The sequence below is a fragment of the Triticum urartu genome, chromosome 5 (assembly GCF_003073215.2).
Source record: "Triticum urartu cultivar G1812 chromosome 5, Tu2.1, whole genome shotgun sequence".
Taxonomy (NCBI): domain Eukaryota; kingdom Viridiplantae; phylum Streptophyta; class Magnoliopsida; order Poales; family Poaceae; genus Triticum; species Triticum urartu.
This window is the reverse complement of record NC_053026.1, coordinates 54,395,784-54,408,321: the sequence shown is the minus strand read 5'-3', so window position 1 is coordinate 54,408,321 and position 12,538 is coordinate 54,395,784. Positions and strand designations below refer to the sequence as shown.

The following is a 12,538-nucleotide window of genomic DNA, read 5'->3' as shown; positions in this document are numbered from 1 at the left end:
CTAACCGATACTAGGAAGGGTTTATTAGCCCTTGATTTTCCAAAGACAAATTAAAGTAGATGTCATGGCACTACTTATTATTACCATCATTCCAAATTACTTATCCTAAATTTGTCTACATACGGATGTATCGAATACTAAAACATGTCTAAGATAAATAATGCGGGACGGAGGGAGTAGAACAAAATGATGTTTAGCCAATTCAAGAGACCTTTACTATTCAAAACATCATTTTCGTTAGTTCACTTGTTTACACGAGACAAGGAGCCATGGGGCCAGTGCCTCGTGGACACAACACGTTGATGAGAATGCATGTTCAAGCCCAACGCCTTAGCTATTTAAACACTTGAAGGGTCGTTGTGAGATCACTGCATATCGAAAAGTGAGAGAGCCAGGATCGACCGAGAGTAGTGATGTCGAGGACATTTCAGTTGCTGCTAGTTCTTGCACTAGTAGGAATAGTTAGAGTGGGTGGTTCCCGCGCTCATAAGAACGTCACCCACGGCCCGCACAGCTGCGGCGGCGTGGATGTCCCCTACCCGTTCGGCATCGTGGAGGATGGCGGCGGTGGCGACTACCGCACTGGGTTCCATGTCATGTGTGACGCCGGTGAGCCGGTACTGCACACCACCGGCGGTGACGGAAAGCCCATTAAGATCGGCAACTTCTCCATCAGGATGGCGGAGGTCCGCGTGTGGCTGCCCGTAGCGTGGCAGTGCTACGACTCCTCCGGCAACGTGAGTGGGTCAGACTACAATCCCCTAGAGTTCAACGACGAGGGCGTGTACCGCATCTCCCACGCCAGGAACAACCTCTTTGTCCTGGGCTGCGAAACCACGGGCTACCTCGGGAGCCAGCCGGACCAGGGCTCCGGCGAAAGCAGGTCTTACGCCCAGTTCACCGGCTGCCTCTGCTACTGCAACAACTCCCAGAGCGCGGCGAGCGGTGCCTGCTCCGGGGTAGGCTGCTGCCACGTAGAAATTCCGCCGGACCTCCTTGGCAACTGGGTGGCCTTCGTTATCTACGACCACAGGAATAAGGTCAACTTCAGCCCCTGCGATTACGCATTTGTGGCGGAGAAGAAGCATTACAGCTTCAACACCACCGACCTCAAGAGGGCACTGCGCGGGACCACCTGGGAGATGCCGGTGGTCCTCGACTGGGCCATCCGCGACAGCCCCACCTGCAAGTTGGCCAGGAAGAAGAAGGAAGGGTACGCCTGCAAAAGCTCCAACAGCCGCTGCCTCGATTCTACCAACGGACCTGGGTACATCTGCAACTGCCGACGGGGCTACGAGGGCAACCCCTATAATGAGCGTGGCTGTACCGGTAAGTTTTCCTGCTATATACTACTCCCTCGGCTCCTAAATATAAGTCTTTTTAAAGATTTTAATAAGTGAACTTATATTTAGGAGCGGAGGGAGTAGTATCTCCTGCATGATCAAATATAATTTTGAACATATATTTAGAAGAACTTTTCTGAGAATCCCTGTAAAATATTTCTCACTGCATGCATGTCTTTCTTAATGCATTGAGAAAGCTTTTTATCTAGCAGCATGCTATATATAAACACATCATGCATAACAATCACTTGTCTATTTTTTTAGGTAAATCACTTGTCTTTTCAGATATACGCTAATTCACAGGGAACATTTTTTCTTCTGGAATTTGCTAATTCTGAGGCAACTATTTTTTTCCCAATCATACTCAATTACCCATTCTTTCTTAAACAGTTGAAGTTCTCAATTTATCCCAAGTAAAATATCTTTAAGTTTTGCCAAGTCTATAAAAAATATAGCGGCATCTATAGGTTCAACCTCATATAGTATGAAATATATTTATGATGAATGTAATGAGATAAATGTCATCTTGTGACTTAGACAAAACCTAGAAGTTTAAGTATTTTGAAACCGGGGGGGGGGGGGTGTTAAGTATTTATGGTATAACAATTTTGTTCTTATCTCATCTATTAAAAGACCTTCATCTCAATCAGCATGAAAAAATAATCTAAAATTCCAGAAAGAAACTAGGAAATTTGAGGTGTCAAAATCGAATATGTGATTTGTTAAAGAAAGTCTAAACATTAATATGGATAATTAGAAGGTCATAAATCAGAGGTACGAGCATTTTTTATTTTGTACAACACGTTTTTTCTATAACAACAATAAGAGAGCATTTCATAATAAACATGTCTGGATTTTTTACTATCTAGAACAATCTAGATCTCTTAGTAAAAGAACTACATGTTAATCAACATGAGAAAGATCTAAGAGTAGAAGAAAGGAAATAGGATATACAAGGCATTAGAGAGAATACCTGATTTTGTTCAAACAATAATAATTTAGATGAGTAGAATGAAGTAAATTAGACATATTTGTGATTGTCCACAACACCTCTTCCATAAGGAAAATAGGAGAGCGCTCATGAAAAAAAAATAAAAATCAAGATCTTTTCTATGAAAACTAGCATGGGGTCCCATGCAAGCGTTTGGGAAACACCATTAATTATTTATTTTCAATTTACACATGCTTATCTATAATATAAGTAAAGTTGATGAATCCAGATATATATGTTCATTTTGTGTGTACAAATGAAAGTTGTATGCGATATTAAATATTTACATGGAAGAATTATAAAATGAAATAACATAAATGGTGGAATTATGTCACTGGGTGGCAGCGGAAAATCATTGGTTTTGATTTGTCTAGGCAAAATAATATTTTATTTCTAAATTTAGGCAACCTTATCAACTTAATCAACATTAAGTCATCCCCTAAAAAAGGATAATTATGAGGGTCATCCAGACATCCAGGCAGACGGATGATGGACGATCACGCCATTAGATAGTTCATGAAATTAATATATTGTTCACCTCTTATGAGGTTATGATATGCTCATATTCGGTGTATCAATTTTTGTTGGTATCGACGTTTTTTAGCTGCAATTGTAATGTATTGAATATGAAATGTTTAGATACAGTTGTGGTGATATATTAAATATTATCTATTTAGGTATAGTATTGAAAACCACTAGCTGTGATATAGTATGTCTCGGTACAATTATGACTGAATTATTTAGGCGCAGTTCCGAGAATCTAGGGGACACTATTGCTTTAGAAACGATTGTCAAGACATACCGATTGTTATATATGTGTGTACACTTTCTGAAAATACATCGGTATAATTTATTTTGAAACGACATGATGTTTGTACTACATAGAATTATGAATATTTTGTTTTACAAACAAGATGCTCTATTATTCGGAAATGATGTGGTGTTGTACAACCAATTTTTCATATAAAAATTTGGTTTATAAAACTTAACACTGTCAAAGAGAACATAATATAATGTTCGTGTTCTATATATTGGCAGTGTCACTTGTATATTTAGGAGTGTGAGACCATCTAGTTCAATAATATCATATTGCACCAAATTCTTGACGACATTAATAAAGTTAGTATATCGAGAAGTTATTAAAAGATCCCTAACAAAACGTAGTAGGTTTTTAAGGTTTACAAAATAAATAATAAAAAGTAGCAGACTTTGCTAGTGTCAAAATATGTGCCTAGTCCTTTCCATCAGTTCGGACTTTTGACAAATTTGGCTAGCGCATTAGTTCAATATGGTATATATTAGGGCATCTCTAGCCGTTGGCCCCCCAGGACGCATAAAAATCGCCCCCTGGGGGCGAGCCGGCGATACAATCGGCGCTGGGGGGGGTTTTGCGCCCAGTCGTCGCCCCCAGGCGCCGAAATTGGCCCACTTTGCAGCACAATTTCGGCGAATAAAGGGCCCATATGGGCGAGAATAGGCCCATATTCGACGTGGTTTCGCCGTGTCTCGGCGTTAAATTATCAACACAATTATTTCTTATCACATATTTCATCACAGAAAAATCAAATACTTCAACAAAATAGTACAACAACAAATAGTTCAATACAAATTATATAGTTCAACAAATAAAAACTCGTATTTCATCACACGGCGTCCCCCTTGAGCCTCCATAGGTGCTCAATCAGATATTTCTGCAGTTGATGATGCACCTGTGGGTCTCGGATCTCCTGACGCATATTGAGATAGGCAGTCCAAGTTGCCGGTAGATGGTGATCAACTTCGGCTAGAGGACCCTGCCTGTAGTATGGTTCAGTGTCAAACACTGGGTCTTCTTGCTCGCTCTCGATGATCATGTTGTGCAAGATGACACAACAAGTCATAATTGTTGGAAATATGCCCTAGAGGCAATAATAAAAGCATTATTATTATATTTCCTTGTTCATGATAATTGTCTTTATTCATGCTATAATTGTGTTATCCAGAAATCGTAATACATGTGTGAATAACAGACACCAACATGTCCCTAGTAAGCCTCTAGTTGACTAGCTCGTTGATCAACAGATAGTCATGGTTTCCTGACTATGGACATTGGATGTCATTGATAACGAGATCACATCATTAGGAGAATGATGTGATGGACAAGACCCAATCCTAAACATAGCATGAGATCGTATAGTTCGTTTGCTAGAGTTTTTCCAATGTCAAGTATCTTTTCCTTAGACCATGAAATCGTGTAACTCCCGGATACCGTAAGAATGCTTTGGGTATACCAAACGTCACAACGTAACTGGGTGACTATAAAGGTAGACTACGGGTATCTCCGAAAGTGTCTGTTGGGTTGACATGGATCAAGACTGGGATTTGTCACTCCGTATGACGGAGAGGTATCGTTGGGCCACTCGGTAATGCATCATCATAATGAGCTCAAAGTGACCAAGTGTCTGGTCACGGGATCATGCATTACGGTACGAGTAAAGTGACTTGCCGGTAACGAGATTGAACGAGGTATTGGGATACCGACGATCGAATCTCGGGCAAGTAACATATCGATTGACAAAGGGAATTGCATACGGGGTTGATTGAATCCTCGACATCGTGGTTCATCCGATGAGATCCTCGTGGAGCATGTGGGAGCCAACATGGGTATCCAGATCCCGCTGTTGGTTATTGACCGGAGAGTTGTCTCGGTCATGTCTGCTTGTCTCCCGAACTCGTAGGGTCTACACACTTAAGGTTCGGTGACGGTAGAGTTGTGAAGATATGTATATGCAGTAACCCGAATGTTGTTCGGAGTCCCGGATGAGATCCCGGACGTCACGAGGAGTTCCGGAATGGTCCGGAGGTAAAGAATTATATATAGGAAGTGCTGTTTCGGCCATCGGGACAAGTTTCGGGGTCGCCGGTATTGTACCGGGACCACCGGAAGGGTCCCGGGGGTCCACCGGGTGGGGCCACCTATCCCGGAGGGCCCCATGGGCTGAAGTGGGAGGGAACCCAGCCCATAGTGGGCTGGGGCACCACCCCCCTAGGGCCCATGCGGCTAGGGTTGAGGGGAAACCCTAAAGGGGGCGCCCCCTTGCTTGGGGGGCAAGCCCCCCACCCTAGGCCGCCGCCCCCCTAGTAGATTCCATCTACTAGGGCCGGCGCCCCCCCTAGCACCCCTATATATAGTGGGGGAGAGGAGGGACTTCATACCCCAGCCCCTGGCGCCTCCCTCTCTCCCCGTTACGTCTCTCTCTCGTAGTATAGGCGAAGCCCTGCTACTGTGACGCCCTGCATCCACCACCACGCCGTCATGCTGCTGGATCTTCATCAACCTCTCCTTCCCCCTTGCTGGATCAAGAAGGAGGAGACGTCTCCCGTCCCGTACGTGTGTTGAACGCGGAGGTGCCGTCCGTTCGGCGCTTGGTCATCGGTGATTTGGATCACGTCGTGTTCGACTACATCATCACCGTTCTTTGAACGCTTCCATACGCGATCTACAAAGGTATGTAGATGCATCTGATGAATCGTTGCTAGATGAACTCCTAGATGGATCTTGGTGAAACGAGTAAGAAAAGTTTTGTTTTCTGCAACGTTCCCCAACAGTGGCATCATGAGCTAGGTCTATGCGTAGTTCTTCTTGCGCGAGTAGAACACAATTTGTTGTGGGCGTAGATTTGTCAACTTTCTTGCCGCTACTAGTCTTTTCTTGCTTCAGCGGCATTGTGGGATGAAGCAGCCCGGACCAACCTTACACGTACGCTTACGTGAGACCGGTTCCACCGACTAACATGCACTAGTTGCATAAGGTGGCTGGCGGGTGTCTGTCTCTCCCACTTTAGTTGGAGCGGATTCGATGAACAGGGTCCTTATGAAGGGTAAATAGAAGTTGACAAATCACGTTGTGGCTTTAACGTAGGTAAGAAGACGTTCTTGCTAGAACCCTAATTCAGCCACGTAAAACTTGCAACAACAATTAGAGGACGTCTAACTTGTTTTGCAGCAAGTGGTTTGTGATATGATATGGCCAAAGTTGTGATGAATGATGAATGATCTATATGTGATGTATGAGATGTTCATGCTATTGTAATAGAAATCACGACTTGCATGTCGATGAGTATGATAACCGGCAGGAGCCATAGGAGTTGTCTTTATTCTTTTATATGACCTGCGTGTCATTGAGAAACGCCATGTAAATTACTTTACTTTATTGCTAAACGCGTTAGCCATAGTAGTAGAAGTAATAGTTGGCGAGCAACTTCATGGAGACACGATGATGGAGATCATGATGATGGAGATCATGGTGTCAAGCCGGTGACAAGATGATCATGGAGCCCCAAGATGGAGATCAAAGGAGCTATATGATATTGGCCATATCATGTCACGTTTATTATTTGATTGCATGTGATGTTTATCATGTTTTGCATCTTGTTTACTTAGAACGACGGTAGTAAATAAGATGATCCCTCATAATAATTTCAAGAAGTGTTCCCCCTAACTGTGCACCGTTGCGACAGTTCGCTGTTTCAAAACACCACGTGATGATCGGGTGTTTTATTCAGTCGTTCACATACAACGGGTGTAAGACAGATTTACAAATAATCTCCCACATTTGATCTTTGGACCAGGTCTGAGCGGGGTACCAACAACAGCGAATCGAGATTGGAGCACACCAAATGCCCGCTCGACATCCTTCCTGCAAGCCTCCTGAACTTTCGCAAACCAGGCGTTCTTGCCTCCTGCCGCAGGGTTTGAGATCGTCTTCACAAATGTCGACCATCTCGGATAGATGCCATCTGCTAGGTAGTACCCCTTGTTGTATTGGTGCCCATTGATCTCGAAGTTCACCGGAGGAGAATGGCCCTCAACGAGCTTGGCAAAAACAGGAGAGCACTGCAGCACGTTGATGTCATTGTGAGTTCCTGGCATACCAAAGAAGGAGTGCCAAATCCAGAGGTCCTGTGTGGCTACCGCCTCAAGCACCACACTGCAACCGCCTTTGGCGCCTTTGTACATCCCCTGCCAACCAAATGGGCAATTCTTCCATTTCCAATGCATGCAGTCGATGCTTCCAAGCATCCCAGGAAATCCTCTTGCTGCATTCTGGGCTAGGATCCGAGCAGTGTCTTCCGCATTGGGTGTTCTCAAGTATTGTGGCCCAAACACTGCCACCACTGCCCGACAGAACTTGTAGAAACACTCTATGCTGGTGGACTCGGCCATGCGCCCATAGTCGTCGAGTGAATCACTGGGAGCTCCATATGCAAGCATCCTCATCGCTGTCGTGCACTTCTGGATGGAGGTGAATCCAAGAGCGCCAGTGCAATCCATCTTGCACTTGAAGTAGTTGTCGAACTCCCGGATGGAATTCACAATCCTGAGGAAGAGCTTTCGGCTCATCCGATAACGGCGCCGAAATGTTTTCTCGCCATGAAGTGGAGCATCGGCGAAGTAGTCGGAGTAGAGCATGCAGTAGCCTTCGAGACGATGCCGGTTCTTTGCTTTCACCCGCCCCGGCGCCGAGCCACCTCGCCGCGGCTTTTCATTGCTCGCCAGTCAGCTGGGCGAGGGCGGCGAGCACCATGAGATGCTCTTCTTCCTGGACGTCGGCCGCGGCTTCCTCCTCCAGCAGCGCGGCGAGCTCTTCCTCGTCATCCGAGTCCATCGCCTGAGTCAGGCAAAACGCCGAACACCTTGCCCTCGGTGGGCGTGTACCCGCCGCTAAACCGCGCCTCCGTGGCCGGAAACGGCGGCCAGAAACGCCTAGCTGCTGTGGGAGGGGCTGCCGTGGCGAAGCACTACTATTTTTCGATGGGGAATGGCTATCTAGCGGAGTAGGGCGGCGGCCGTCGCCGGGATATAGCTAGTGGTGGCCGAGGGCGCGGGGGTGCGAGGCGAGTCAGGGGAAGAAAACATTGACTTTTCCCCTGTCGGTGTGGGCCAGGCGTGCTTTTCCCTAGCGCCGGAGCCCCCAACTGCTCCCCAACGCGCCGGGTTCGGCCTGTGACCGCCGGGCGGAAAAAAGGTCCGAACCGGTGATTTTCGGCGTCCTGGGGGCGCGACTGGGCCGTTTTTTCGGCGCTGGCGCCGAAAAAGTGGCCTGGGGGGCCTGTTGGGGGCGCGGCTGGAGATGCCCTTAGAGCCACAAGGTCTCAGGATCAAATCCTGGCCAATGAACTATTTATATAAAAAATAGTTGTGATCTAATCTTGATCCCACGTCTAAGGTCTTCCTGGACGTCCACAGCCTAGATGTGAGGGTGGTGTTAAAAAATGTTGCCTAGTCCTTTCCATCAGTTCGGACTTTTGCAAAATTTGGCTAACGCACCAGTTCGATAGCTAGCAACTATCTATTTACCTATAATTTATTCACCTCTATAGGAACATCTACATGAAGAAGTTTGAATGTCTTATATGTTTATGACAAGAAAAACTTTCATTTAGCTACAAAAGAGTGACAAAACTATCAAAGTTTGGCTATTATGCATTCATATGCAGTGGTAAAATATTGGCAGAGTCACCATGCTGTTGCTCCAGTTACATGGATGGTAAGCATAGTCATTGTACCCCCTGCCCCAACCCACCCAAGAAAGTATGCAGCCTGTGGTATCTTTTTCGTTCAATTGTGCGAACTTAGTCAGGGCCTCTTATGTTCTAAGAAATTCCGCAGCAATTTTGGAGGACCTATTCCTTATGAATTGTTCCTATAAATAAAACTTGTTTGCACGATGGGCCTCTTATGTTTTTCCTGTGAACTTAGTCAGGGCCTCTTATGTTTTTCGTGTGGTTCAACACAACTTCTATTTTGTATTCATGTCATTCTAATCCTTACAGTATTAAGTATTCCATGACTTCTAAATTCTCTGGTATTTATTTCTCCCTTTTGAACATTGTGAAATCAAGGAAATCATCACTAGTTTGGATGGGAAAATAGTTGTTTTTTCGACATACTGAATGCATGGTCAGGTCAATGGTGTGTTCTGATGGTTAATTTTGATAAATAATGCAGATATAAATGAGTGTGAGCATCTTGACCACTATCCTTGCAAGGGAGACTGCGAGGACAAAGAAGGTTCTTACGAATGCACATGCCCCAAGCACACAAATAGTGCTAATCCCTTCAAAGAACGTTGCAGCCAAAATTTACCACTCGGAGCAAAGATCATCGTAGGTATGTATGTCAACTGCATGCAGTATACTATACCATTAATGCAAAAGTGTTATTGTGCATCCAATACATTTTTACTATCTTCGATTCTCTATTTTGTTTGCATCCTCTATATATTTGCAGATTGCATGCCTTCATTTGTTCATCCGTGACTTCTTCAGAACACGGAAGCTTCTGACACATAATTTAACTGTTAATTTTCATTTGAATGAACTAATTAAGGCAAGAGCAAGTTGCGAGCTATCTCATGGTTGCATGATGAAAGCATTTTTTCCCTTGCAATTCAGTTCATATTGCTTATTGGATCTACGCAATGGGTAGCATGGGAGGAGAAATAGGGGATTCTGGAATTTGAAGGAGATTAATTTACAATAAAACTAGGTGAACCTGGGCAACCCTAAGCAAGCAAATCCTTTGCTCGCGTCAATTGTTATCCTTCTAGAGCTTTGGCCACAAAGACCCAACCTTACGCAGTAGATCTCCCATTGCCGTAGGTGATTCCCAACCCTCATAAACTTGTTCTTCTTTGACAAGTTCGAATTCTCAAGCAATGCTTATTCTACTACTAAGTGCCCACCACCTAGAATTATAAGAACCTTTCTTGAGAAAAATTCATCCGGTGCCAGGGGGTTACTGGTCCAGCGAACGTGAAAGATGAGATAGGGCATCTCTAGCCGAACCCTTCAAATTTAGCCCCTTATACCTTAACTCCATATAGTCGAGGTCATCGCCGCCAAAGCCGCGCAACAGACCTTCCTTTGGCTAGGGTTACTCCGCTAGCTGGCCATTGTCGCAGCCACGACCGCCAGGTCTAGCTCGGTCTCATCGGTGGCCCGTCCATGCCCGCCCACTCCGCCGGACTCACCCAATGACACTCAATATGTTTTATATCTCATTTTGATGAAAATATGCCAAATATTGCGAAAAAAAGGATATGGGCACGGCAGACCAAATGGATCCTCCCGTTGGGTGCTGCGGCCAGGGAAAGGCGGACATTGGCCGGGCTCATTGAAGTTTCCCGAAGGGAGTAAGAAATCAGAAGGTGATTGATAAACCCACTTAAGAGACACACAACATATTAATGCCTAAAAAGGATTCACAAAAAAGATTAATGCCTAAAAAATGTGATGCTACGTAGTATTGGGTATACTCATTTCATTGGTGTGGCCATTTCTTAACTACGTTGATTTAGTTTGCCTGACACTTGGAAGTTCATATTCAGAATGGAAACACATTAACGATTTATTACTGTAATTTTCACTCTCGCTATTCTCAGTACTACAATCAAATATTAAGAACTTATAACTCATCTTTTTTATATGTGCTATTTTCTAAATCAACCACATGTAAAAAGGTAACTGTTGTCACAAGTAAACTTTTGACATTCCTTTATTTAATTTTAAAATAAGTCAATGGTAATTTGTTCCAATATTGTCTATATATTTTTGTTATACAGGTTCCATAGGGGGTCTTTTCATCATAGCTATTATGGTGTTCTTGTGGCTTCTTCACAAAGAGAAAAGAAGGATGAGAGACAATTTTGAAAAGAATGGGGGACCTATATTGGAAAAGATCAATAATATAAAGCTATTCAATAAGGAAGATATAAGGAAAATTCTGAAAAATAAGAAACTTCTCGGAAATGGTCACTTTGGTACGGTTTCCATGGGGCACACTGAGGATAAACAAGTGGTCGCTGTGAAAGAACCCATCAATCGCAAATCACCAAATGACCAATTTGTAAATGAGATCATCATTCAGTCTAGAGTCATTCACAAAAACATTGTCAAGCTCATAGGTTGTTGCCTACAATTTAAAGTCCCAACTTTGATCTATGAGTTTGTGCCCAATGGCAGCCTCGACGATATTCTTCATGGCAAGAATCATATGCCTCTAAAGTTGGGTCTACGTCTACAAATTGCTGCAGAATCAGCAGAAGGTCTAGCTTATATGCATTCAAAAACAACTACAACAATCCTCCATGGTGATGTTAAACCAGCTAATATACTTTTGAATGAAAAGTTTATGCCGAAGATCTCAGACTTTGGCATATCAAGGCTAATGGTCACTGGTATGCAAATGCAACACACTGGATATATCATTTTTGACAAGGCTTATGTTGATCCAGTATATAGGAAAACTCAACAATTGACCACCAAGAGTGATATCTATAGTTTTGGAGTTGTGCTCTTGGAGCTCATTACAAGAAAGAAAGCCTCTCATTCTGACAACAACTTACTCGGGAACTTTCTTGATACCTACACAAAGGACAAGTCTGTGACCGAGCTCCTGGATAAGGAACTTGGAGAGGATGATCAAGAAATTCTTGGTCATTTAATAGGGATGATTATGCAATGTATAAATCTTGACGTCAATCAGAGACCAGAGATGACCGATGTCGCTGAGCGTCTTCATGATATGGTGAAGAGGTTAAATAATAAATAGGATGATCTACCAAATGATCATGTGGTTTCACCGCAAGTTGATGCATGTTCCAGTTGAGAGACAAACATAGAGGAAATGAGCATGCATGTAACACTTATATGCTTATTGTGGGCTATACTTGTATTGATACAAAATTTCCTGAAGTACAAGTATGATAGGTTACCCGAGAGATGATGTAACTAATTAGAATGGTTCTCTTCCATATGTAGAAGAGGAGATATATACCTGGGCCCGAATAAATGTTACTTGTCTGTATGCGTTATGCTTGTAATGGTTAGTTTGTGATTGCTTATCTTGATGTGGTCTTAGTTTCGTAAGATGCTGTGGAACCTGAAAAGGCATGGCTAGTTTAATACAAGCCCGTGCACACAATGTAACAACAGAAACCGGACAAACTAAAGAGAGTCAGCGTGTTGCAATTGTTTTAGACTACTATATAGGGAAACACTTATATTCAGTAATCTTATTGGAGACATTTGTCAGACAGGTCATTTGCTGTCGATGCTTTCCTAATCCCAAGGCTGGTATACTTCTATGCAAACTACCCAATTTAATTGGATCCGAGAAAATCTCGCCTACCCCGTTCCAATCACCTCAAAGCATCTATAGT

The 12,538-nt window shown here is 43.7% G+C and overlaps 1 protein-coding gene across 1 annotated transcript; it reads left to right on the top strand.

Moving 5' to 3' along the window:
- Positions 1–382: 382 nt before the first annotated feature.
- LOC125555628 (wall-associated receptor kinase 2-like) lies at positions 383–11,928 on the top strand. Its single transcript, XM_048718519.1, has 3 exons — positions 383–1,329; positions 9,325–9,486; positions 10,940–11,928. The coding sequence occupies exons 1-3, from the start codon at positions 414–416 to the stop codon at positions 11,926–11,928; spliced, it is 2,067 nt and encodes a 688-aa protein (XP_048574476.1). The 5' UTR covers positions 383–413.
- Positions 11,929–12,538: the final 610 nt, after the last annotated feature.

Excerpts from the sequence above, each read along its gene's own strand:
- LOC125555628 (XM_048718519.1), top strand. The coding sequence starts at position 414 with ATGTCGAGGACATTTCAGTTGCTGCTAGTTCTTGCACTAGTAGGAATA. Across the intron at positions 1,330-9,324 it reads TAATGAGCGTGGCTGTACCG|ATATAAATGAGTGTGAGCAT; the intron begins GTAAGTTTTCCT and ends TAAATAATGCAG. Across the intron at positions 9,487-10,939 it reads CGGAGCAAAGATCATCGTAG|GTTCCATAGGGGGTCTTTTC; the intron begins GTATGTATGTCA and ends TTTGTTATACAG.